General features: G+C 54.4%; 2 protein-coding genes and 1 long non-coding RNA gene across 6 annotated transcripts; 1 reads left to right on the top strand and 2 right to left on the bottom strand.

Annotated features, from left to right (window-relative positions):
• Positions 1-665: 665 nt before the first annotated feature.
• LOC123620849 lies at positions 666-2816 on the bottom strand. The gene is made up of 2 exons (XR_006728969.1): positions 2616-2816; positions 666-2200 (listed from the first exon to the last, which is right to left on the bottom strand). It is a non-coding gene; the product is annotated as an uncharacterized LOC123620849 (long non-coding RNA).
• Positions 2817-7508: 4692 nt separating this feature from the next.
• Positions 7509-11354, bottom strand: LRRC3C (leucine rich repeat containing 3C). Its single transcript, XM_045527012.1, has 2 exons — positions 11335-11354; positions 7509-8325 (listed from the first exon to the last, which is right to left on the bottom strand). Exons 1-2 carry the CDS (start codon positions 11352-11354, stop codon positions 7509-7511), a joined length of 837 nt encoding a protein of 278 aa, XP_045382968.1.
• An 8627-nt stretch (positions 11355-19981) lies between these two features.
• Positions 19982-26506, top strand: ORMDL3 (ORMDL sphingolipid biosynthesis regulator 3). Of its 4 annotated transcripts, none has more exons than XM_045526401.1 (4): positions 19982-20111; positions 23380-23570; positions 24289-24440; positions 24865-26506. In XM_045526401.1, the coding sequence occupies exons 2-4, from the start codon at positions 23397-23399 to the stop codon at positions 24998-25000; spliced, it is 462 nt and encodes a 153-aa protein (XP_045382357.1). In that variant the 5' UTR covers positions 19982-20111; positions 23380-23396; the 3' UTR covers positions 25001-26506. The 4 variants fall into 4 exon arrangements, with proteins under 4 accessions (XP_045382357.1, XP_045382354.1, XP_045382356.1 ...); XM_045526398.1 differs by having other exon boundaries at positions 19983-20111; positions 23375-23570; XM_045526400.1 differs by lacking the exon at positions 19982-20111 and adding an exon at positions 20640-20660.
• Positions 26507-26814: the final 308 nt, after the last annotated feature.

The raw sequence follows: 26814 nt of genomic DNA, 5'->3' as shown, positions 1-26814 counted from the left end.
GTCATCAGAAAGCATCTTAGGTTCATGATGGGGTCTGTAGGTATGATGTGGGGATAAGAAACCCTGTGTTTCCACAAGTTCCAGCAGAGAGCAGAGCAGCGGAAATGCCATCCTCCCTCTTTCTGCCTGTCAGCCTGCATATCACTGCCTCACTCCATTTGTTCGAGCTGCATAGACATATCTCTGGTACTGCTAGAAGCATATGTCTGAGTAGGCAGAGATGGAGCTAGACCAAATGGTTTTCTGTTGTTTAGTGTTCAGTGTCTCTGCTCCTCATGGAATAGCGTACACACACACACACACACACACACACACACACACACACACACACGCATTTGTATTGGCAGAGGCACAGCAGTTTTAGGGTAAAATCCCAATAAACTTATTCCGGAGATTCAGATGTCTCAGCAGAGGTCACTCAGGTCCTGCTCCTAAGTCTCTGCCTAGAAGGAATCTTAAAGGGGATTTACACACACGGCCATGTCTCTATAGGACAGATTAAGGGATTTACAAGGGAGGCTCTCAGTGGTGGGATATAGGCTATGTTTATGTGTGTGTGACCTGGATACACTCGAGCCTTGCTGCTCTCACTTTGAGGCTCTTCTCAGCATCACTCATCGGAAAAAACAAACAAACAAACAAAAAACGCCTCCTGGAACACCAGGAAGAGTAAATTTGATTTTTACTGGAGGTTTTCTTGAGGGAATGGGGCGAAGGGGAAGATTAGACCATACCATACTCTATAAAACTCCCTAAAAAGTCACTACTCCACTTCTGTCCCTAAAGTCTCATTCAATATGACGGATGCTCCCAAATATCTCTTCTTTAAGTCTTAAACCCAAACCAGGCTGGGCACAGTGGCTCACACCTGTAATCCCTGCCTTAGGGTTCAGAGGCTCCTCCTCAGAGTCCTGGCTTATGTTCGGGGGACTCTGGGACAGAGTTTAAGTTGTGCTGGAGGATATTTAAGTTAGACTAACATGCGAGGACTCTTTAGATCAATTAAAAGCCCCTTAATGCTGAAGCGGGAGGCTGCGGGGCGCCTGGTGCTAGGCGGGCGGTAGGCTTTGCTCTCTACCTCCCTCTGGTGGTCGGACAAGGTAGTGATGGGCGATAATCACCCCTGATTTGGGGATCAAGCTTGCGATTGGCCGGGGTCTTGCTAGGAGACGGGGATCAGGAGAGGGAATTGACCTAGAGGAGGAAGCCCCAGCCACCTGCTCTCTGGCAACCGTCCTGTCTCTCTGACCCACAGAGTGCACTGCAGACAGACACAGGCATTGGGACAGGGCGTTATTTCCTTACCCATTTTCCTTTTTATTACTGTTGATTTTCCCCTCTGGAAGGGGCCAAAGAGGAAAGAGTGAAGGGTGGGCTACGGGAGTCCAGGCAGGTGGAAGGCACTGACCCTCGCCAGAATGGGAAGAAGCTAGCAGTCTGGGAGTTACAAGGGCAAGTAGAAGGTTCAGGAACACACTTGTAGGATGTGGGACGACTGGAGCTTTTGGGGAAGTGAGTCCCACACAAACATATTCCCAGACCTTCTCTGAATGAAAGGAAGCAGAATGGTTAGGGGTGAAGATGGGGGCACAACCACCTGGATGAGGGGCAGGAAGAACGCACCCCAGGGCCATTGGTTTTATATCTCACATGGTAGACTGGCAGTTTTGGGGTGCAAGTCATAGATCGTGAGCTATACTTCCATAAATTCTCCTTTCTGAACAAAGTAAAACTCTCACACTCTTTTCTTATCCCCTAAAAAGCTTTGAGGTTTTTTCCCAAATTCCCATATCAGCTTTGGAGTCCAAGACATCCCCAAACTCCTGGGTAAGTAGATAGAGATGTTCAGCTTGAAGTGTGTCAAATTCAGCATCAAGCTTCATGATGTCAGCCCTCGCTGCCCCCAGCCCTCCGCTGCCAATCCATCCCCCTACCCATCAGGCTGGTTTGGGCAAGGAGGCCACCGCCAGATCCCAGCACAAACTCAGAGAAGCCTCCTTTGTCAGCTGATCCTCTCAGCATCCCAACTCTTCCCGAGTCCCCCGCTGATGCAGCAGGACCAGGTGTTGGAGCTCTCGTCCACCTCGTGGCTGAGGGGAGAGGAGCTCTCCTCCTCAGCTGTGATTGCCGGGCACTCCTGATGGGACGGCGCTCCCAGGTCCTTGTTAAAGAGACTAGGTCCTTTGACCACAGAGGAGGTCTACAGAATAAAAAAGGAAAGAAAGAAAGATTTTAAAAAGAGAGAGAGAGAGACTGGGTCCCAGATGGAGCGTTCGAAGCTACAGAAAGCTTGGAGCCAAAGCTTCTATTTTCACCAGATCCCCCGGCCCGTCCCTAAGTCCCGCTCTGCTTTCTCTGTTTTCCCTTTCTCTGGTTTTTTAAACAAGGAAGCCTGCATTTCCGTTTGGCACTGGAACCCATGTGGTAGCTCCTGCTTGGTGTCACTGGGCCTAACCTAGTAGACCCTGACCTTCAGGGACGGCCCACACCCTCCCTCCCGACCCCTCACTACACAGAGCCCCAGCAGGTAGAGGATGTTCCCAGCCAGGGTGGAGCTGAGTTTGCTAGAAGTCTCCTGCAGACTCTGTTCCCGCCCCCCGCTCCCGTCCCCCTACCTAGAACCACTGGCTCCTTAAGATCCAGGGCCGGATCCACCTGGAGACGGGAAGTGAGGAGGTATCTAGATATTCCTGAAGTTAGAGAAGGAACTTCCTGAAGGAGGGGAAGGTCTCCCTGCAGAGTGGGCATTCTCTCAGGGCAAGGGCCCAGCCTCTCCTTCAGCCGGAAGAAGCCTCCTCAGGTGGGCAAGCTCCCAGGAGAGGGAGGCGCCTCAAGTCCCATCTAGCCCCGCTCCGGCCCTACCTGTATGTAGCCCCTCCCCCCGCCGCCTTAAGCCCCGCCTCTCGACCCGTAGTCCTGCAGTCAACACCTAGCTCCGCCCCCGACACATCCCTGCCCGGCTGCCCGCAACCCCGCCCACTCTGCCAAAGCCCCGCCCACTTCGCCCCGGCCCCGCCCCCGGACGCACAGCCCCGCCCTCACCGTGCCTTTGAGTCCTGCAGACCTGTGCCCGGTCCAGCTGCGCTCGTCACTCGCTCCGCAGGCGGCCCGCTGCCAGAGTCAGGCCCTTCAGCACAGAGCTCATCCTCCACCTCAGCCTGCAGCGCCCGAAACCCCATGTGCTCCCTGGGGCTGTCTCAGGCCCGAACTGAGCTTTGGGTACAGGACAGTGGTGACTGGGACCCTACTACTCTCCACTCGCCTCAATAGGACTTCACTCAGCGGGGTCCCCACTCCCAGGCACAGAGGTCCTTTTCTGGGGTGTGGCGGTCTGCTCCCTCTCTCAAACTCTCCTGGCCAGGGAAAGATGATCAGGGCAGGGTCTGGGGTGGGGTGTGTGGGGACTCAACTCTTTTTTTTTTTTTTTTTGAAACAGAGTCTCACTCTGTTGCCCAGGCTAGAATGCCATGGCGTCAGCCTAGCTCACAGCAACCTCAAACTCCTGGGCTCAAGAGATCCTCCTGCCTCAGCCTCCCGAGTAGCTGGGACTGCAGGCATGCGCCACCATGCCCAGCTAATTTTTTCTATATATTTTTAGTTGTCCAGATAATTTCTTTCTATTTTTAGTAGAGACGGAGTCTTACTCTTGCTCAGGCTGGTCTTGAACTCCTGAGCTCAAACGATGCACCCGCCTTGGCCTCCCAGAGTGCTAGGATTACAGGCGTGAACCACTGCGCTGGGCAGGAAATTCTTTCTCACGTGCATCACCTGCTCCCTCCTTCTGAGAATGGACACTCCAAGATCTGACCTTTTCTGCAGGTAACCCAACATCATTGGGATTAATATCATGCATCTTGCCAATGCCCATGAACTCCTCTGAGGCAAGGAGAATCAGTTTTCCACACAGGACCACGTAAGACACACTAGAATGCCCTACTGCCTGGCGTGTAGTAGGAACTCAAGAGATGTTTGTCGGATGAATGGGTGACTTGTGGTGGCACCCACTTGGCAGCTTGGGGGCCTTGCTTGGTTTTGCCTTTGCAAACCTTCCTGGTTTGGGGCAGGGTTCTTTCCTGGCGGAAGAGGGTGCTAATGGCTGAGTCTCAGAGGGATGCGGTGAAACCGTTTCTATTAGTTTGAACGCCCCTGTCTGTGGGGAGGCGCAGTCCCTCTCTTGGGAATGAGCCTCCTAGGTTGCCTCTGGCTCCAACGTAGACATGCCTCACTCCTGGGAGAGCTCAGCCTCCGTGTTGTGCTTGAAGCGTCTGCCCAAGACAGGAAGGGTGGGGCCTCCCTGCCTCCCTCAGTGCGGTGTACTGGGCCTGCTCTCTACCCGTCTCCCTGTGTAGACAGTGAGGCTTTGTCAGGGCTTACGTCTCGTGTCTGGGGTATGTCTTGGTCTTTTCAGGTTCAGAACTCCCCCAAAAGAAAGAACCCTGTTTCTTCCGTTAGTCTGGGGGTCTCCCGAGCGTTAGGTTCCTATGGTTCTCCCTCAGCCTGGGGGAGACTGAGGGTACTGTCTGCTTTCTCTGCCGCTCAAGGCCTCAGCTCCATGGGGCAGGGAGAAGCTGGTGGAGGATTCCAGGCCACCCGGATTCTTGCCTCAGAGCTGGCCAGCAGCTGGCAGGGCTCTCGTGATACCCGGCAGCTGCGTTCTGGGTGCCAGCACATCCAGTGGGAGAGGTTGGGCTTGATGCAGTGACAAGAGTGTACCCTTTCTCTTCTTCTGTACCAGGCACAGGGGCCAGGAGCGGACAGCATCACTGAGGCTATCCAGCTGCCTCAGCAGGGCCCATCCTACGGTCCCTGGGCCCTGGCAGAGATGAGGATGGGGGTGAAGCCAGTTATGCCCCCTCCTGCCTGCCCAGTGGACAACCACAAGCCAGAGGCCGGGGTGCTGAGGGCAGGGCCAGGGGTTCAGAGACTGACGCCCCAGGCAGGAGCCTCTCTGAGTGGGTGGAGGCACAGCCCTGCCAGGCTCCTGTGATGGGCTGAGCCGAAGCCACAGCCTTTGACATCCTCCTCCCTCCAAGTTTTGACTCAGGGACGCCAACTGGCTGGGGTGGAGGGGTCTCTTCCTGGGAAGGGGAGCCAATGAAACATCTGCCTCGCAACCTCCCCAACCCCTCATCTTCTGTCCCACTGGTCCTCCCTCTGCCTTCCCCATGCCCTGGCTTGGAGAGGGAAAGAAGTCCCTGCCAGAGCGAGGCCGTGAGGGGAAGTGGTGGAACGTTTATTATCCAGGGCCCTGATTCCTGGTCTGAGCTACAGGCAAAACTCTCTTCCTGGATCCTTTCCTGCCCCATCTGAGAATTGGGATTAGGTGTCAGGACTGGTGGAGCTGGCTCTCTGCAGGCCTTAAAGGTGCAGTCTCTGTGGCTCAGGACGTCAGAAAGTTGAATGAAGCTCCAGCAATGGAGCCAATGATGGAAAAACAGGGCCCTGCTGTTCCCCAGCCTCCCACCCCCACAGGTCTGCATGATCTGTTTCCCAGAACCCAGTGAGGCGTGTCCCAATCTGATTCCAGTAGGGGTGGGTGGCAGAGTGGGACAGACTTTGAGAGTGACAAGGGAGGGATTCAGGGTAGGTTTCATAGGGATGGGGCCAGGATCCCAAGGCCCAGGACAGGGTGTGGCTGGGATGAACGGTCAAAGCTACAGCACAAAACTTCCCATACCCTAGGTCCGAAAGAACTGAGCAGACCTGGAGGTGGGGAGGCCCAGGTCACCTGAGAAAGATGATGGGGGGTTCCCAGGATTTTCTGAGATGAGTCAAGGGGCTTCCTGGATGATATTAGGGAGCTGAGACTTGGAGTGACGGACAGAGGAGGGGTAGAAGTGGGGGACCTAGAAGGATATAGGGAAGTCAGGACGAGGCAGAGGGACCAGGGGAGGCAGTGGGTTCCTCTTTGCCACTCCTTGAGTGACTGACGACCCATTCTGCCCCTGTCTCTGTTCAAATAGGGTGGAACCTGGCTCAGTGGTTTTCATTCATGCTCCCATGAGCTTCCCAAGAGCAGCTCTCTTCCACGAAGGCCACGTGGGTGGGTCGTCCTGAATGGAGGCAGGAGACAGGGTTAACTCCTTTGGGTTCCTTGAGAAGCCTGTTTGGTCATAGGTCATAGGACTATATCCTCTGGCCCCCTCCTTCAGCCAGCTGGGTCTCCCCCTCCCTAGTTAACTTCGCAGGCATCTGGTTTCTCCCTATACCCTGCTCTGACTCCAAATGGGAGAAAAGACAGATCACCAAGAGGGTCACAGCTTCTCTGTCCCCTTCCTGGGCCCCAGGGAGCCTGGCTGGGCCAACAGGTTGCAGACTGTGGAAGGATGACCAATGCCTGGACCCTGCCCTCTCTCCTTCCTCCCTGTTTGTTGTCCCTCGAGGCTCCCTCTCATCCTCCATCTTTCCAGTTCCATCATCATTAATTTATAGGTCCTGGCTTCCCAGCAGAGGGACTCTGGTGTCAGGAGCTGGGGGCAGGAGGGGAGAGAGGACGCTTGCATTTGTCCCAGCGGGAGCACCCACCACAAAAGGGGTGGTGTAGGCTGTGGGGGAGAGCTTGGCACCTCCCGTCCTCCTCAACGCCAGGCCACACATGCCCAGTAAATGAGAAATAAGAGATCAGGGGCATTCATAAAAGTGACTTTATTGAGTTGTGCAATGATGCTCTGAGGTCTTCCTCCTGCCCACGGCTCTCTAGTCACCTGTCCCCAGCTCAGTCATGGAGGAGAACACCTCTACCCCAGGAGAAGGAGCTCTGGAAACCCGTTGGGGCATAAAGGAGAGGGCAGAGAGATGGGGAGTCTCTGGAAAAGGAAGCAGGGGACTCTGAGCTGGGAGGGGGGCAGTTGAGGGCCCAGGAAGAGGAGCCTGGGGACATGAGAGGCAAGAATTGAGGAGGAGCTTCTTGGAGGCAGAGAGAGAAGGGAAGAAGAGATCATGGGTCCTTGTAAACCTGGCTGCACCCCGACTTTCTGCCCTCACCTCAAGCTTGGTCCTTTCATCCCCTGGCCCTTCCTTGCACCCTTTCTTCCAGCCTTGGGGTCGGCCTTGCTGCTGCCCAGACACTCCACGTTGTTTTGCATCGTCCTTGCCTTGTCCCTGACCTTTCTTGTAGGGTCCCTCCCTCTCTTCTGCCCAGGGAGTCAGTTCACACGTCTCTGCGGTGAAGCCTTTGAGATGGCCCTTGGCCAGGGGCACTTGTGCCCTCCTCGGTGCTCCCCCAGCTGCACCACCTGCTGTCGTTCTCTGTTCCATCACCACACCCTGCACGCCCACCCCAGCCGCCCGTGACTTTGGACTCCAGAGCTTTGGGTTTTCTGAGTCTAGCACAATCCAGGCACAGGAAAGACACCGAAAACTCCAGGTACGAAAGATGGTGTTGGTTGAGAGACAGAGAGAGCAGGTATTCAGGGGAGACAGGGAGGGCGGGGCGGGGCTGCAGGGGGCCAGAGGGAGGGGGCAGAGGAAAGGAACGGCATGGGGTAGGAGGGTGGGGCGCACCCTCGTCAGACCACCGTGCTCAGGGTGGAGGACACCTCCACTGTGCTGAGGGTGGCGCGCACGGGCAGCACGGGGCCCTGCTTGAGGGAGCGCCGGGTCTCATCCCGGTTCTGCCACACGTAGTGAACCAGATAAGCCACCACCAGCGTCAGCCAGCCCCCCATGGTGACCAGCAGGGCCACGTCTGTGCCCCTCCGGGCCCCACCCCGCCCCACCCCACACAGCTCTTCCTCCCGGGCCAGCAGCAGGAACTCCTGCCCCACGAGGTCTGGGCGCGCTCCTGGGCCACACACGATGCCTGTCCCGGTGCCCGGCGCCAGCCTCACCTGCCTGAGCACCTCCTGGAGGGCACAGTCGCAGTGCCACGGGTTGGCAGACAGGTTCACTTGGATCTGCAGCCCCACGAAGGCCTCCACGGGCACTGAGGCCAGCTGGTTGGCAGAGAGGTCGAGGTGGCGCAGAGTGCCCGCCAGGCCCTGGAAAGCAGCCCCCGAGAGGTGGGCAAGGGCGTTATGGGACAGATCCAGCTCCTCCAGGACAGGCAGGTGCTGGAAGGCACCAGCTGGCACTGATGCCAGCTGGTTGGCATCCAGGTAGAGCTTGCGGGTGTCGTTGGGGATGCCGGTGGGCACAGCGCTCAGGCCCGCCTGGCTGCAGCGGAATGTCCGCTCACCGTCTTCCTCCGCCACGTAGCAGCCCCGGGGAGGCACCCGGGGGCTGGGCACGGTACCACCTGTGCCTATCACCAGCAGGAGGGACAGGAGGTGACTGGCTGGTGGGAGCATGGCCACAGATTGGCATAGTCCTGGAGTGGAGTAGGATCTGGGGAAGAAAAGACCACATAGAGGAAGAGTGAGTGAAGAGAATTCCACCCCTCTGCCAGCTCTCTCTGTCCGAGGTAACTCTTTTGGGGGTTCTCTCAGATCTGGGTGACTTTCTTACTTCCTCCTTGGGGGTCTCTTTTGATCTAGGGCTCCTCAATAGGGCCCTTTGGGAAAAGAATCCCCTGGGCCTGAGGCTCATAGGGTTTATTGATTCCAGAAGGCCGATTTCTGAGGGTTCTTGGTCCAAGGCCCTGTTGGTCATTCTGGGTCTGGGGGTTTCTAAATTGCTGCCTCTGCCCACATATTGATTTCTCTTGCTGGGGTAAAGTCCTTCCCCTAGCTATTTGGGTGGCTGCCAGGTGGGCCAGGGAGGCACCCGCAGGTCTGGCTGGCACTAGTGTGCTGGAGAGAAGGGGGACAGATCCGGGATTGGATTTCAGGGCGTCCAGCTAGGCTAGATGATTAGGTAAGATGTGCTTCTGGCGCTGCCTTCTAAGCCCATCAACCTCTTTTCTGGGAGCACCCACCCCTCTGCCTGCCCCAGTTCTGTCCCTTCTGCCCTGCTGGCCCTCCCCCTCCCTCTCCCTCCTCCTCCCAGTCTCTCACCCCTGTTGGTGGCAGAGCCTTCTCCTGGCTGCTGCCCTCTCCCCGGAAGTAGCCTCCCTGCTGCTCAGCTCTGGAGACCCGCTTCCTCCTCCAGAAGCCCTGTTTGCTGTAGCTGTGGGAAGTTGGGGGCTGGGGCCCAAGAGTGTTGGGTTTCCTGGCATGTGACTCGGGGCCCAGGTGTCAGATACCTGAGCCATGGCTTGGCTGGGTGATGCCAAGAGGAGGCAGATCCTGGACCCTGATGAACTCTGCCATCAGAGGAGACCAGGCCCCATTTCCATTCCCTGCCCCGGCCTCCCCTCGCAAGGCCTTGATGTTGTCACCTTCCATCACCCCTCTTCCCGCTGGGGCTGGGACTCTGCCTTCCAGAACCTTCCTCCTTGCCCAGAGCCTGACTGGGCAGAAGAATCCCCAGGTGGCAGGCCTGGGGGACAGAATTGGGTGGGCCCTGTTGTACATTCATTGCCTCCAGCAACCTGTATCCCCACCTCCCTCCCTCCCCCTACTCTCCTCTGCCCTCCTACCGTGTCCTGTGGCACCTTCTTCCCTGGTGAGCCAACTTCTCTCAGCCTTTTCCTTGGAAAATGCCTCTCTGAGGCCTCATCTCCTGGCTCCTACCGTGCCCAACCCTCCTGCCTGCCGGGGGACGCTGTGGCTCCATTTCAGTTTTCTCCCGTGCTGGGTTGTGGCCCCTCTAAGAGTTGGAAGGGGTTCTTTGAGGTGCCTCAAGTCTGATAGGGTCGCCTATGAGTTTTCCAGCTGATTTTGTGCTCTGGGTTGGAACTGGCTCCAGTTTTCTCAATTTGCTGGAGCCCTTGGCTCCCAAGTTGGCACTTTGAACTCCTCTTCATGCCAGGAACCAAAGAGGGCTTGGACCTGCCCAGGGCCTCCAGATCCCAACCGTCTTCACAGCCCACGCCGCCTCTCCTAATTTCACTGGGTGGTGGGAAGGAAGGATTTGAAGCCAGAAGATGAGATTTGTCTTTGACTTTGGGTGTGTCACTTCACCCACTGGTCCCTGGTGTCTTAGCAAGTGAGAACACTGCTTCATGCTTGAGAGGACATGAAGGTGCTTTGTGAAGTGCTGCACAAATGCTAGTTTTTATGCTACTGTCTTCCAGAACACACTGCAGAACTTCCTCTGTGATTTCAGTAGCTAGGCCAGGCTTTTCCTCTCCACCTCCTCTCCTGTGCTCTGCAGGGGCAGGGGTGACAAGGGATCATGAATGTGAATATCCACGTGGATCCATCTAATCCCCTCCTCCCACCCCCGCTTTTATTTCTGAGACAAGTTCTCACTCTGTCCCACAGGCTGGAGTGCAGTGGCCCGATTATAGCTCACTGCAACCTCAAATTCCTGGGCTCCTCAGCCTTCAGAGTAGCTGGGACTACAAGGTGCACACCACCATGCCTGGCTAATTTTTAATTTTTTTTTTTTTTTTTTTTTGAGACAGAGTCTCGCTCTGTTGCCCAGGTGAAAGTACAGTGGCATCAGCCTAGCTCACAGCAACCTCAAACTCCTGGGCTCAAGCAATCCTTCTGCCTTAGCCTCCCAAGTAGCTGGGACTACAAGCATGTGCCACCATGCTCGGCTAGTTTTTTCTATATATTTTTAGTTGTCCAGCTAATTTCTTTCTATTTCTTCAGTAGAGACAGGGTCTCGTTCTTGCTCAGGCTGGTCTCAAACTCCTGACTTTGAGCGATCCTCCCACCTCGGCCTCTCAGAGTGCTGGGATTACAGGCGTGAGCCACCATGCCTGGCCTAAGTTTTAAATGTTTTTTGAAGAGATAGGGTCTCACTATGTTGCCCAGGCTGGTCTTAATCTCCTGGTCTGAAGCAATCCTCCCACCTCAGCCTCCCAAATTGCTGGGATTATAGATATGAGCCAATGCACCTAGCCTGATCCATCTAATTCCTTAGCTCATGATGGCTTATCCTCTGTAATTCCCTTGACCTTGAGGTCCAACCACATCTGCTGCCTTGGCCATCCCATAGCCTAACCTCCTGCAGAACCAACCTACCCACACCGTCTCCTGGTGCTGGGGTTTAGAGCCTCAATGATTGACAGATGGTCCCCTCAAAGGAAGGGACCATCCAGTTTAACCCTCTTAATTTGTAGATAGGTAAACTGAGGCCCAGAATGTGACCAGAGTTACACAGTGGGCCAGTGTCCCTACCAAGATCAGAGCCCAGTTTCCTGACTCCTTGTCCAACCACTCCCCACTGCCTGCTGGCACCTGTCCTACCTGCACGCCACACTTGCCAGTGCCCGAATCCTTGCCTTGTGAGCCCTGATGATGCTCACAGTACTGTACGGAACCCGGGGACCCTCCTGCTAGGTCAAGAGGTGCAAGAGAACAGGAAAGTGGGTGTCACAAAGACTAGAGAGGAGAGACTTGCACAAAGGAGGATGAGGTCATATGCCGTGGAGACCTTTCTGAGAAGGAAAACCGTGCTGGATTTTATAAGAGACTGTGGGTGACCAGGACTGGACACATAATTGAACAGCCCAGCACAAAATGAAAATGTGGGGCTCCTTGTTCAAAAACTGTTAAGAATTGCAAGATGATGACAGCAGGGTATAAAAACAAATACACAGCCCTCCCGAGCACAGGGCGAGAAGTCTCTGCAATGATGCAGGCCACATGCCCATGAGGCTGCCCTGTAGGTTACTTTTTTTTTTTGCTTTTTAGCGAGGAGTGGGTGGGGGAGCCGTTGCACCGTGGGAGGGGCGGCCTGGCCCCCTCCCCAGTAGGTTACCTTTGAACGAGCAGTTTCAGAAGTGAGATGGGGCCAGAAGCAGATACCAGATGATACCATCTCTGAGGATGTACTCACCACTGCCTCACTCCTGTGATGTCAGCACAGGCATTTCATAGACTCATGTTCGTCCCAGGAATCGGATAAGATGAAATTTTCTACGCTTGGGCAGGAGAAGCAAACATTTTCTGTGTGTTGCTGGTTAGTTGGGCCGGGCGCTCTGCCACTGGAGACTTGGGTGTCCCTCTCGGGATGGTGGCTGAGGGATAGAAAGCTCGTGGCACCCTCCCCTCCCCCTGCTCCCCTCTCACACCAGGCAGGAGGTTTAGCTAAGGGAGAAGAGTTAAGCCTGACTCTCGAAGAAGAGTTACTGCCTCACATGAGGGCAGCTTCCAGGAAAGAGTGGGACCGGGCTATGCGGCACGGCTGCTGCGGGAGCGGCAGGCAGTCTGTGCACGTATGTGAGCCATCGGGGGCTGTGCACGTGGTTAATTAAGGGAGGCTTATTAAGTGCAAGACTCAGCAAAGAAGGGAGATCTGAGGGAGGCAGGAACCACGGGTAGGACAGTGCACACTGCAGGCTGGGGAGTGACAGGCTTGGAGCAGAAATTCTTCTCTGCCATTCAATCACTGGCTCCTTTACCAGTGAGGATTTCCTGTGAGCCCTGTGTTCCAAGTTCTGTGTTAGTCAAAGGGACTACAGATGCTGTTCTTAAGGTGGCGGGTGTGCAGCAGGGGTTCTCAAAACTCAGCCTGCAGGTTAGACTCACTTGGGGAGCTTTTAAGAACTAGTTATGCCGGGGCTTCATCTGGGCCAATTAAATTGAAATCTCTGTGCAAGGGGTCTGGGCACTGGTATCTTTCAGAAGCTCCCCAGGTATTTCTAATGTGCAGCCTAAGTTGAGAACTGTCCGTCTGGAGGGAGACAAAGACATGTTAACACATGTCTTCACCATGCATTAATGTGGTGTCTGCCCTACCTGGCGTTTGCACCAGGAGCTTTGAAGCACAGAAGGAGAGTGAGTAACGTGGCAGAACCTGCTGGCTGCCTACTCAGTAGCCGTTCCGGACCTCCTTCGGATAACACACACGGCTCTGGGAGTAGCGATGTACTTGATGATTGAACCTGATTGGCCCTCTCAGCCCATCAGAAATCCTGTTGCCCATGTTTCCAAACTTTGCAGCTCAGGGTGGCCCAGTTCTGGTCAATGACATCTAAGTGGATGTTTGTGGAAGGGGTTTCTGGGACAGTCTTTGATTTGCTCGTTGGATGGGGCTGGGCCCTGCTCTTCCCCCTACCACCTTCTCCCTGCTTTGAACATGAAAGGGTCAACTGTAGCCATCTTGTGACCACGAGGCTAAAAAGCAGAAAAGAAAAGTGAAGAGACATTGGTCTGGAGGTCACTGAGTCACTCAACCAACACCAGCAACCTCCTACCTCTAGATTCATTATGTGAGACAGATAAACCCCGATTTCAGTGGTTCTCCACCTGGTTTCACATTAGAATGTAGGCAGCTTTGAAAACTACTGATGCGTGGGTCCCCCCACAGAGATTCTGACTGAGCTGATCTGGGATGTGTCCAGTGACAGGAATTTTAAAAAGCTTCTTAGGTGAGTCTACTGGCAACCTAGGGTAAGAAGAATCATTACTCTATTTGGGCTTTCTGGTACTTTCAAGTTGTGAGCATTCTTAACTAGTACACTAACTTTTCAGGGTTTCAGGGAAGGCTTCACCAAGGGGTGACATTTGAGCTGGGCCTTCCAGGCAGGGTGCATCAGGAGGAGAAAGAGTGTGTGCAAGAGCAAGGAAGCATGAAACAGCTCGGCTTCTAGACCACAAAGTGGATGGTGGGGGTGCCGGCAAAGCCTAGGGCTAAAGAAGCGAAAAGGGACCAGGTCTTGTGGGCCTGCTTACCACGTTAGAATCGGGACTTGATTCAGTGTCTGAGGGTTTGAAAATTAGATTTGGTATTTGGATCACTCTGTTGGTTGTGTGGAGGACGTATTGGTGGAAGGAAAACCAGTTATGGTGACAGTCCAGGTGTGACATGACAAGGGCCTTAGTGGATGCCGTGCATGGGACTGGAAGAGCCACAACTGGGGTGTCCATACTTTGCTGTGGCCTGCGAAGTGCGTGGGAAAACCCTTGGGCCAGGCCCGACACCATCAGACATTTGTGCCACCACCTCCTTCCCTAATTCCCTTGGGCCTTCAGTGCTCTGGAACTCACAGTCCCTGAGATCCCTTCTAGGCTGATCCCAAGGTGTCTATGATGGTGGGGCAGGGGAGAGGCTTAGCATGGCAGGGCCCTAGCTCCCAAGTTCAGGGCCCAGGACATAAGCCTCTCAGACCCCCACCCTTGGCAGGCTGAGTCATAGCTCTTCCCTTCACGGGGTATTAACGACATATCCCAAAGATGTGACCTCAGGGGAAAGAAGTTCAGCAGGCCCTCAGGCCCTTTCCTCCCTGTTGCTGGAGACCCCCAGGGCCAGCCTGGGTTGGGGGATAACTGAAAGGAAAGGAGGGGGGAGCTGCTTTATCTGTCACGTCAGCCAGACACCCATCTAATGCCAGGATACTGGGCAGTTTCGGGAGGAGGGCAGCAAAGGCCTCTGCTATTCTTGTTCCTTGTGGAAAAGGGCAAAGGGTGTATACACCTCATGCTCCCATCCTTGCATGTACTCTCTCATTCATAACACACATCTGAGCACCTACGGTGTACCACAGCCTCTTAGGCATTGGGGATGCATAGAGAATTAAATATCTCAGGCTGGGCACAGTGGCTCATGCCTGTAATCCCAGCACTTTGGGAGGCTGAGGTGGGAGGATAGCTTGAACCCAGGAGATACGAGTTTGCAGTGAGCTATGATCACTCAGCCTGGGCTACAGAGCGAGACCCTATCTCTTAAATCAATCAATCAATCAATCAATCAATCTCTTGGGCAATGGGGGAGGACTGGTGTGTGCACACATTCAGCCACCTGATAGCCTAGGGTTGGGCTGGAGCTGACGTGTTTGCAGGGGTCAGAGGAGCCTGGAGGATGAAGCAGTGGACTGTGCCTGGACATGGGGAGGGCTTCACAGAGAAGGGAACAGGTGAGCTAGGCCTTAAGGATGAACAGGAGTCTACCAGATGGCAGAGGGTAGGAAGAAAAGCATTGTAGGCTGAGACAAGCACAAGAGAGCGAGCACGGTGTGTTCTGAGAATGGCGAGTAGATCATGTGGCTGTGGTCTGGGATATGTGGTTCAGGTACATACTTCAGCTAACATTCATTGAGAATCTGCTCTGGGTAGGAACTGCAAATGTGAACAAGACATGGAACAAGCCAAGCAGCTTAGCAGGAGAAGTGGATCTGTAAGAGTCACACATAAAGCCCTTTGCCCAGTGTCTGGAACACAGCAAACACTTAATGATCTTTGCTGTGCTACTCCTAAAGGAGGAGCTGGCCTTGGCCAAGAAGAAGGTGATCTGGGGGCAGTGGCCACCCAGAATGTCCAGATAGGTGAGGCTAGGAACAGAAACTCAACTGGAAGGAAGCCAGGGGGTCTTGTCTTGAAGCTGCTGTTCTTACATCCATTGCCCTTTTGGTCTGTAATATTTTCAGCTTTCTAAACTGCTTTTATTCCTGGCAGAGAACGTCAATTGTCCATATCAAGGAATATGCAGATTGGGGGGTTCCTAAAGTAGCAGCCTGCCCTGGGTTGCCAGAGGAAGGGAGGTTCTGGTTCCCAGGCATGGGCTCCTGGCTGGCTCAGCCCTTTCTCTCCGCAGCCCAAAATAGCCAACCATGGGACTGGGCGAGGGAGGCGGGACGGAGTGCCCACTGGCGATGCTGCCAGACACAACACCCTTTCCTGGCCTCCCACCCGCTCCTAGTTCTCAGGAGGTTCACTCAGTGCTCCTTTGTCTGTTTAACATCCGCCCTCTCATCCTCTGTCCCCTCCCCACCACGTGCCTGGGGTGTCCCCACACGAACAAAAACAAAAACCAACTGTCAGTGAAATAAGCAGCTCTTTCCTTCCTTGCACTTGCTTTGAGTGTGACTCAACGCTTAGGAAGCAGGGTCGGGGGGATGAGGGAAGGAGCAGAGAATAGTAGGGGCGGAGGGTGGCATTCTCTCCCCCAGGCATCCTTCTGGGCAAGGGGCTTGCCCCTCCTCCTTCTCCATACTGCCCTCACCCAGGGAATGTGTTCCCTGTTTATCACCCTGCCCGTGTTTGCTATCTCAGCCAAGCAGAGGCCTCACCACATGGAAACACCCCAAGGCTGGGGAATGTGTCTATCTCAGCAGACTAAGGAGCTCCCAGAGGGCAGGGAGAGCCTATAACAGAGGCTCACTTTGTTTTGAAAACACATTCATAAAAATTTTATTTCATTTTTTTTCAGCGATGCCATCCTTCAAAATAGAAAACATTTAAAAGTATTAAATAATATCACATTACACAAAGTTTGAAATTAGAGAATGAAAATGATCACCCTGAATCCCTCCAACCTGATACAAAGTCTGTTTTTATTTTATTGAATCTCCATAGCCTAGTAGATGCTCAAATATCATTCAAATGAGGAATGAATGAATAAAAGGCAACACACACAGAGCACTTAACTATGTGCCAGGAATTGTCTCAAGTGTTTCACATTTATTGACCCATTTAATCTTCACAACGTGGGGTGGGTATTATTATGATCATCATCATCTCCATTTAGAAATCAGGTAACTGAAGCACAGAGAGGTTCAGTGACTTGTCTAAGGTCACACAGCTGGTAATGAGAGGAGCTGGGAGTTGAACCCTGGCAATTTGTGCCACAAACTTCCCAGTGATGCTCTATTTTTGCTTATCTTAATCGTTAATGGATGTACAGGTTTAGAAAAACTTTTTGTTATGAAAAATTTCAAACATAAAAAAGTAGAGAAAATAATATAAGGAACTTCATGTCCTCATTACCCAGCTTTAATAATTATCACCTCATGACCCATCTTATTTTTATAATTTCCCCATGTCCCCAGCCCAGAATATTTGAAGGAAATCCAGTCATTGTATCATTTCATCCACAATTTTTTTTTTTTTTTTTTTTTGAGACAGAGTCTCCCTCTGTTGCCTGGGCTAGAGTGAGTGCCGTGGCGTCAGCCTAGCTCACAGCAACCTCAAAGACCTGGGCTCAAGCAATCCTTCTGCCTCAGTCTCCCGGGCAGCTGGGACTACAAGTGTGCACCACCATACTCAGCTAATTTTTCTATTTTTAGTAGACATGGGGTCTCACTCTTGTTCAGGCTGGTTTTGAACTCCTGAGCTCAAACGATCCTCCTGCCTCTGCCTCCCAGAGTGCTAGGATTACAGGTGTGAGCCACCTCGCCTGGCTCTCACAAATATTTTAGCATATATCTCTAAAAGGAAGGTTTTTTAATTAACAGAATCCAACCTTACCACAATACTATATCATGCCTTAAAATTTATAATTGCTTAATATCATCAAATACCTGGGCAGTATTCAAATTTTCCAAGCAATTTAATAAAATCTTTTTTTTTTCTTTTAAAGTAGGTTTGCTTGAATCAGGATCCAAATAAGGCTTTTGGTTGATATATCACTTAATATATTTTAATTTAAAAGTCTCTTTCTGTCTTTTTTTTCCCTACAAATTTTATTTGTTAAGGGAATTTGATGTTTGTCCTAGATTCCCTCATTCTAGATTTTGCTGACTACCTCCCTGGGGAATCCTTATGCTCTTTTTTATCCTCCTCTTTTCATATAACTTTGCAAACCTTTCCCCTACTGCCACATAGTTTTTGCAACCATATACTAAATGGCTTTTGTACTATTCCATCCAGTGGATGTACCAGAATTTTTTTCTTGGGCATTGAAGTTGCTTTCGGTTTTCCACTACTATAAATATTGCTGGAATGAATATCCTCGCATGTGGCGGCTTTTCCTGTACACGGGATGACTTCCTTAGAATGTGCTACCAGAAGTGTAATCATGGCTCTGAGGCAAGAACAATTTTTCAGCTTCTTGGCACATGGTGTCAATTGTTTGTCCAAGGGGTTGTGTGTCACCCAGCACCACATAACAGTGCTGTCACTCATTCTGAACAGCGCTCAGGCCTACTCACCGCTGGAGGATGTCTGGTGAAGACATGGTAATTATGAGGGCAAAGAGTTAGAGAAGGAGAAAGATGATGACAGAGACAGGCTAAATAAAGCAAAATGTGATCTGCAATTTACACAAACCTAGAGTGAGTCAGAACTCTGTTCATTCCCATTGTGAATCTGGATAACAGGAGTTATTAATAGGATGTGACATGTCCAGTAATCTTTCTGTTAGACTCTGCATTAGTCAGAACCTTATTTGAGATGTGGATCCAGTCTGGGTCACCGAACTTTGTAGAGATAGGAGGAAACTGGCAACGACACAGCTCGATAGGAGACTGAAAGAATCCCAGAGAAAAATTAAAGGCAAGTAGTCTCACTTTGGAAAAAATAGAGACATCTTTCTTGCCTCAATGCTGGGGAGGTTTCTGTGAGAAGGACAACACTCAGTTGCTTGCTTATGTCTGCAGAAGGTTGTCTAGAAGGAAAGGGGCCTCCACGAACCAGGAGAAACTTCTATAGGGCACAAGGTAGAACTATTTCAGACTCTGGGGTGATTATTTAGATCTTGGGATGAGCCCTCTTGGGCCACTGTCCCTGAGAATATTTGAGAAGCTACCTGTCCTCCTACTCTGGGTAGTTCAAATACACAGCTGCCTGGTACCCACTAGGTGCCTCTGGGGGTCCCACTCTAGCTTTGTGACAACTGTTTCCTGTCAGCCCCTGGGGAGGGGTGTGTGAGGTCTGAGGGAAGTGCTCCCCAGTTTCCCTGAGCCAGCTTTTCTTTCCTGTCCCCTCACATTCAGTTCAGGGTGCCTTTACAGCCAGTCAGGTTGGGATGCCACGACATCATCTGATCCTGCTACTCCAGCCCTACCATGCATAGAGTGGACTTAGAAGCTGGGTGGGGGAGTGGAAACTACACAGACAAGGCCCTCTTGGTGACATGGAAAGCGGGAGTGACCCAGGACACCTCAAGAGCCATTTAGTTCAACCTCGTACAATAACTAATAGCTTCCTACAATGCAACAGGTGCTTTACATACATTCTTTTGAATTTGTGCAATCTTGGAGGTAGGGTTTCACAGGTGTAGAACTGGAAATTAAGACCAAGGTAAGGGGCCAGGCACACTGGCTCACACCAGTAATTCTAGCACTCTGGGAGGCTGAGGCAGGAGGATTGCTTGATCTCAGGAGTTGGAGACCAGCCTGAGCAAGAGGGAGACACCGTCTCTACTAAAAATAGAAAAATTAGCCAGGCATGATGCTGCGCACCAGTGGTCCCAGCTACTTGGGAGGCTGAGGCAGGAGGATTGCTTGAGCCCAGGAGTTTGAGGTTGCAGTGAGCTAGGATCATGTCACTGCATTCTAGCCCCGGCGACAGAGTGAGACTGTTTCTTAAAAAAAAAAAAAAAAAAAGGCCAAGGTATGTAATTTGTCCAGGGTCACACTGCCAACAAAGGAGTGCCTACATTGTATCTACCTGGCAGTAAAATCTGTGCCCTTGCCTTTAGATAATGCAAATGTGAAAATTGCAGACTGGAGCCTCCCACCCAAAGCCACACAAGCTGACCTGAGACAGAAACTAGGTTCCTTACTATTCATTACAGAGTCTTTTTACCACACATGGCCTTTTCTGACGTCTGACGTGAGGAGGCCGAGGACGTGGCCTGGTCCAGGCCATCTTGGGCCAAGTGTAACTGAGAAGCAGTAGGTAGGCTCCCTCCTCTGCCCTCTAGCCCCTCACCTCAGCCAATGTCTCGAAAAGCCAGCTCCCAAGGGGGCCCAGTAGGGCAAAGGGCCGAGCTAGTCTGTTTCTGAAGGAGTCAATCTGAGGCCAGGGCGGAGGCGCAAGGTGCAGTGGAAAAAACCTGCACTTGGGGTCAGAATATCTGGATTCTGGTCCAGGCTGGGACCCAGCAGGGACCTACGGCAAGTTACTTTAAAAGTCCGAGTTTCTTCATCTGCAAAATCGGGGAAAGAGTAAACCACACGTGAAGGGCACAGATGCAAAACCTGGAATTGTTACGCGTCACAACTAAACGTTCGCCCGTCCGTGCGGCCCCAGAGACGCCAGGGGCGGAGCCCGGCGGAAAACTACAACTCCCAGCAGGCGCCGGGCGGGCCGCTGCTGAGGCAGGGGAGAAACTACAACTCCCAGGAGGCACCGGACGGGCCGGCGCAAGGCGGTGGCGTAACGGGGGTGGGGCGCTGATTCGGCCGGAGCTGCCAGCGGGGAGGCTGCCGCCGCGGGTTGTTACAGCTGCTGGAGCAGCAGCGGCCCCCGGCTCCCGGGCACCCCTCCCGGGCCCTCGACCTCCGGCCCCACACGGTGAGTCCGGACGGGCGTCCTCAGGGTGCCGGAACCGGGAGGTCCCCGGGGCTGGGGGGGGGGCGGGAGAGAAGGTGGGGGCTGTTGGGGAGGCGCCCCGGGCTGGAGGAGACCAGGGCAGAGTGACTGGGGGTGGAGGGGGTGCATCAGTCGAGGGGGTGCATTAGCTGAAGACGTGACTAAAGAGGAGAGTGGGAGCGGGAGGCCGGGGGTGGACGTCAAGGAGGAGCTCGGCTGGGGGTGGGAGGCAGGGAACGTCTGGACTTCGGGGATAAAGGTTTGGCAGCCTCCAGAGCTGGGTGAACGCGTGAAGATGGGGGTGAGGTCCCGGCCCCGGCCAGGCTCCAAGTACTAGTTTCCAGGCTGGAGAGCAGAGCGGGAGCCCTTCCCCCCACCCCCGGCCGGAGGTCTTACTCAGAAAACCCCAACAACAGTGAGGACTCCGCCTCCTCGCTCCTCCCTCTCTCCGGATTAGTGAGGGTTAGCCTCGGTACTCACTTTCTGCTCTCACCGCCTTCCCGAGTCGGAAGGCTGGCCCGGAGCGGAGAGGTGAGCAGCTGTTGTCCTGCACGTTGTAGGGTGGGCAGAATGGAAATGGCATTGTGGCGTGCTGTGCCACGGACTCTCCGTTGGGGACCCCATCCACATCTGGATGTTTGTGGTCTTCACCCAGAAAGCAGGAGGTTTGCTGTTTAAAGGGCTGCCCTTAACCTGGGGGAAGGACTGGGAAGGGCCCACCTGGTGGCTGCTTTGGGGCGTGCTCTGGCCTTGGCTTGAGTGTCTGAAATACTGGCTGGAGCCAAGGGGGAGGGGAGGAAAGAACGGGGAAAGAACTACCTGCAAAAAAGTGGTTAACAGAACAGAGTTGGTGCAGGCTCTGGTCTGAGGCAGGTTATGAAACCACACCAGGGGCTGGCACTGGCAGCCACCTGCCAGCTATTTCAGCAGAACTTTTCGGCCTCAGCTGCTGCAGACCTACTGCCAGCCTCCTCTCCCTATTTCTCCCCATCTAGGAGAGGGGTCAACTGATTGTTTTGCTAGTGAAAGTGATGTGTGCCCATAGCAACATGAAAGTCTCAACATTGTTTCCTGACTGCCACTCTTTTTCTTAGTTTGTTGGTCTCTTCCGTCTTTATGAGAAGTTTCCTGGGGTTTTCTGCTCTCAGGGCACGTAGTGTTCAAACTTCAGGAAGAAGCTTCACAGTGTGTCAGCTGGGACCTGGTCCAGGTCCCTCCTAGGCTCATCAAGCTTTGTTGGATGCCCTGTTAAAGCCAGAAGTGGGTGTAGGGTCTTGTGATCTGGGATTCAACAAGGCTCTTGGCGCTCCTGGACAAAATACTAGGAAGGGCTAGAGGTCTTTCGACACCTACACCCCTGTAGGTCTGGGTTATAGAGAGGGGGTGGGGCAGCAGTTTCTGGTCACACGTGGGCAGCTCTTTCCCTCTCCTTAGACGGTGGTAAGTCAAGTCCTTCAGAGCCCTCACTTGGCAGCCAGACACTCCCCCTCCTCCCACAGTGGAAGCTTTGCATAGTAGGTGTCCCAGGGGCTGTGTTAGGGTAACTGAAGCCCCAAGGCCCTGGGAAGGTAAACAACTGAGCCAGCTCTGGTTTTCCAGTTCCTTGGGTTTCTGTTAGGCCCGATTATCCAGGCTGTTGGGCTGGGCCGATGGGCCCCTGGAGTATCCCTTCAGCCAGGGAGTACCCCATGCCGCTTCACCAATGTCTGCTTGTTGGGATGCTGTGTTGTGGGTCACAGATCTTCTGAGGTCCCTAAGCTCGGAGCTGTCTGAAAAGAGGACACTTGCTCCTGTTTTCCTGGAAGTAAGGAACTGACTCCTGAGGATTCTGGCTCCTATGCAGACTTGGCTAGGCCCCTAGTCAGAGGCAGATAACATCTGAGTCTGAGGGTGTTGGCTGTAGTGGGATGATGGAGGTGGCTGGCTGGGCACTTCTAGAATATCTCCATCTGGGACTTCTTTCTTTCCCAGGAAAGATGGGGCTGTTACCTTAGTGATGACTTTAGGGTCTTTAGCAGGCAGGACCCTACTTCAGATAGGTGCCATCTGTTCCCACCTTCTCCTGCTCACAGGGACCTCGGGGATCTGGGGACAGCCAAGCGATGGACAAGGGGCAGATCATTCTCTTCCCTCCCTTCTCTGCCTCCCTCTGCCCAGTCTTGGTTGCTGCCGCTGTTGTTTCCTGGGCATCCAGGACAGCCCTCCTGGTTCCTCCTGCCACAGGGCTCCTGCCATTGGAGCTGGGCAGGGGAAGGCCTGGTGCTGACTTACACCCAGAAGCAGCCTGGGAAGGGAGGCTGAGGTGAGGACGGGTAGGGCAGAGAAGAAAGGGGGCAGGAGGGAGGCCACAGGTACAGCTTTGTGCCCTTGGGAGGGGTATGTTGATACGGGTTCCAGCTATCTGTGGGAGCTGTAGCTATTGGCTGTGTTCTCTATCCTGGCCTCTCCTCTGCTGGCAAAACAGTCCCTGGTGGTTTGGCAGCACAGTGGGTGGCATCACAAGGTTTAGCCTGAGCGGGTGCCAAATGGATAAAACATCTGGATGAATTGTTTGTGACCAAGTGTGGGAGCCTTCCAGGTCTGGGGAAAAGTTGTCCTTAGTGTGTTTTCTCGTTTCTTCTTCTCTCCCTCTTTCTACCCTGTTAGTCCCCTGGGTTAGGGTTGGGGGAGATCCAGGACTGAAAAAATTAGGGGAGGTGGGTGGAAGCAACACCCCAAAATATTTTATCCACTGCTGCCTGTGCCCACAGGCCTTGTGTCCTTTTACTCCTTATGGGAAGAACTTAAAGGGGGGAGATGTCCCACACTAGGCCCTCAGTGAGACAGTGCAGCAGGGGTTGTGCTGAGGGACAATTCATAGGGGGCAGGTCTCTTCTCCTCTCCCTGGGCTTTGTGGAAAGAGGGCCCTCGTGGGAATGCCACAGGGGATAAGTTGGGGGTGGACGTTGACTTCTCTGCTCTGGGGCTGCATGCTTCTTGATGACCTGTCCTCCCAGGCACTGCCGGGGCACTGTCCCGACGGGAGGGTGTGTGGGGCAGCCTGGTGTTTATCCCAGCCCAGCAGCAGGAAATGCATAGAGCTAAGGCCACGTGGACTTTCTCCAGCCTCCATGCTTGAGATCCAAAGCAGTAGGACTGCCTGGAGTTCTCAGGGAAAGCAGAGCCTGCCTCCCTGCAAGCCTTGGAAAGTGTGAGGGGGCAGGGAGAGTGGTGTGACCCATCTCACCCATGCTGCTTGTTTGCAGAACAGCGGAGAGGGGCAGCAGGATGAATGTGGGCACAGCGCACAGCGAGGTGAACCCCAACACGCGGGTGATGAACAGCCGCGGCATCTGGCTCTCCTACGTGCTGGCCATCGGGCTTCTCCATGTCGTGCTGCTGAGCATCCCCTTCGTGAGTGTCCCTGTCGTCTGGACCCTCACCAACCTCATCCACAACATGGTGAGAGCCTGCCTGCTGCCTGCCCCGACCATGTGGGGCTGAGGGACAGGAGGAGCCCCCGCCAGACATGGGCCAGATGTCACAGTGACGTACTGACAACATCTGTCGCCAGAGCCTGGGTCCAGCTCTTATCTCTCTGCCTACTCCTCCTTCTGCTTTCCAGCCCTGCACACACTGATGAGAAGAATCAAATCTGCAGATTTTTCCGTGTCTGGGGCGGGGTTGCTGTGGGGATGGAAGATGGGCCACTGAGAGCTGAGCAAAGGGCTTCAGTGCCTAGCCTGGTGCAGAAATGCCCCTTTCCAAGTTAGGACCTCCAACTGTCTTCCATTCCTGTCCTCTCTGCTCCCTCAGCACCTGCTGCCTTGCGCTCTTTCGTTGCACTCTTTCGGTGGGCAGCAGGGTTAGTCCCTACCATCAGCCTGCCTCCTCCCGGCTGGCACAGGGGGGCTGCGATTGGGCTGCGGGGGAAGGGGGGGAAGCTTGTCTTCACTGTGTGCTCTTCTCCTGCCAGACCTGCTGTCCCCCACAGGAGGTTGCCTTGTTCTTCCCCCTCCGGGCTCCCAGCTGCTCTATCCTGGCCACCAGCCCATGTCCGCCTGCCCGGCAGAGGGAGGTTCCATATCACCTGGAGCCACTTCTGTCTGTGACTGGGTGGAGGAGCTGAGCTAGAGGCCTATTGCCTTTTGTGTCTTCTAACAAAGACCCCTTCCTCCAGGGCATGTACATCTTCCTGCACACAGTGAAGGGGACACCCTTCGAGACCCCGGACCAGGGCAAGGCAAGGCTACTAACACACTGGGAGCAAATGGACTATGGGGTCCAGTTTACGGCCTCTCGGAAGTTCTTGACCATCACACCCATCGTGCTGTGAGTGCCTGGGCTACGGGAGGACGCCAGCAGGCAGAGCAAGTCCTGGGGGACCCTGGGGCCCAGCCAGGCATATTAACCCCCCCCTTCCCACCCCCCAGCTCTGGCCCCTGACATAGGGATGAACAGAGGAAGGGAAGTTGGAGTGTCCCTGGGTCCTACACTGGGCTCAGGCCTTGGGCCTCCCTGGCCCTGCCTTTCCTTGATTGGAGCTTCCTTCCTGCTAGGGAGATGGGGTGCAGGCCTGGGGTACAGCAGGGGACTGGGTCTGGAGGGGCCTCTTTAGCCTGGGAGATCATCTTCTGGTCTGAGGACCTCTCCCATAGCTGCTCAGCTGTCAGGAACCTGCCTCTCCCACCCAGGAAGTGAGGGAAGAAGGGGTCCTCCAAACAGGCTTTATATCTCTCTCCAACCTTCCCCCCAGGTACTTCCTCACCAGCTTCTACACTAAGTACGACCAGATCCATTTCATCCTCAACACTGTGTCCTTGATGAGCGTGCTTATCCCCAAGCTGCCCCAGCTGCACGGAGTCCGCATTTTTGGAATCAATAAGTACTGAAGGCGCAGCCCCCGCCCCTGCCCAGGCTGGCGGGGGGAGGGCGGGAGGCCTGCGCTGGATGCCGAGATGGAAGGAGCCTCTGGACACTGCCGGAGATGGGGGTTGAGCCGCTGGGCCTAGTTTCCCCCTCGCTTCCCCCAGTAGCCAACCTGGAGTAGCCTGTAGTGGGGTTGGGGTGGGCCCCCCTGGGCTCTGACCCCTTCTGATTTGTTTTTTTTTTTTTAATCTTTTCCTTTTGCCTTTTGAATAGAGACTCCCTGGGGGTGGTCATGGAATGGGCTGGGTTCCTGGGCTGAGCATGGACCACCATGGGACAGGAGGCCAGGGAAATACCCCTGCTTACTTGTGTACCCGCAGGCAGCCAAAGCACTTTAACCCCTGCGAGGGGAGTGGAGGGGTGGTACAGCTTCTGGACTGTTCCGCTTTGATTCTTAAGTCTTAGCATGGCACGCAGCGTGTGCTTGTATGTACGAAAGCAAGTGTGTGAGGGCCTCACCCCTCTGGGTAGAGAGCTGCCTAATCCAAGTCTCGGGCTTCCGGCGGCTTCCCTACAGCCCATCCTGGGTCCTGGTTGGGAGTGGGGAGGATGAGGAGCGTGAAGGCGGGGAAGAGTGTGGATGGCCTGGTCCCAGAGGTGAGGCAGCCAGGGCTGCTGCCATCCTGGCCCTGGTGTAGGTTGGGAAGTGGGGTGGGGGGGATAGTGAGTTGAGACTTATAAGAATGGGGTCACACAGCAGCAGAGGATTGGTGTAAGGGAGGGGGCGGGCACAGAAGTAGACTCTGCTCTGGGATGCGGGTGGGGAGGGCAGCCAGGCAGGGAGGGCAGCAGGCTTGGAGGGTTAATTTACCCACAACTGCGATGGTAATAGGGAAGGGAGGCCGCCGTGGGCTCGAAGCTCCTGGACTGGGTGAGGGAGTGGACAGGAGAGGAAGAGGCCCACGAGTCATCGTAAGCACAGGTCCTGTTTGGCACTGTCTCCTGCAGTGGTGTGACGGGTGTGGGGAAGCTGCGACAGAAATGGTGGATGGTGCCGCCCTCTGCAACCACTCGCCCCCTAACCTCCTCGTGCAGACTGGCACCGAGGCAGGGCCTCTTGTGTGGCATGCACCTGGTGGGCTATCAGGCCACCCCCACGCGGGGCTGGTGGACTAGAGAGTCCTGTAGGACTGCTGCCCAGCAGGGCAGTGGAGGGAGCAAGGAGTGGCCTGCGGGCTCCGTCTCTGCAGCCTGAGCACGGGCTGGAGAGGAGCCTTCTCCCCTCCCCAGTCTGCCTAGGGGTGGTGTGACTTTTGAGAAGGTGTGGGTACCTGTGTCCTCACCCAGGGGCCTGAAGGAGGAGGGGAGGTCACTCGCCCTGTTTTCTGTCTCCTGGCCCTCCACCTCCCACCCCATGTATCATAGGGAACTTTCACCTCAAAATCTTTCTAAGCAAAGTGTGAATAGGATTTTTACTCCCTTTGTACAGTATTCTGAGAAACGCAAATAAAGGATAATGTGTTCCGGTTTCCCCTGTCTGGCCTCTGCTTCCTGGAGGGCCGGGGGAGGGGGCAGGGGCGTGGGCTCCAGTGAAGCCCTCTGACTGGATGGCAGGAGGACTCTGGGGCTGCTGGGCTTTCTGCTGCCCCCAGCGGAGAAATCCCTCAAGGGGCCTGTGAGGGAGCAGAGGTCTCTGTGCCCTTGCCTGGCTGTTCCTCCGGCAGGCCTTGCGCCTCTGGGCTCCACAGGCTGGGGTGGCCTGTGCCATGGCAGGTTGGGGGTCAGCCTTGCAGGGGTTTACAAGCGGAGCCAAGGTCCTGAGGGGTGCCCTGTCCTT

Source organism: Lemur catta, chromosome 15, assembly GCF_020740605.2.
Source record: "Lemur catta isolate mLemCat1 chromosome 15, mLemCat1.pri, whole genome shotgun sequence".
Taxonomy (NCBI): Eukaryota; Metazoa; Chordata; class Mammalia; order Primates; family Lemuridae; genus Lemur; species Lemur catta.
Note: the sequence above shows the minus strand (reverse complement) of the source record. Positions and strands in the feature narration are given on the sequence as shown.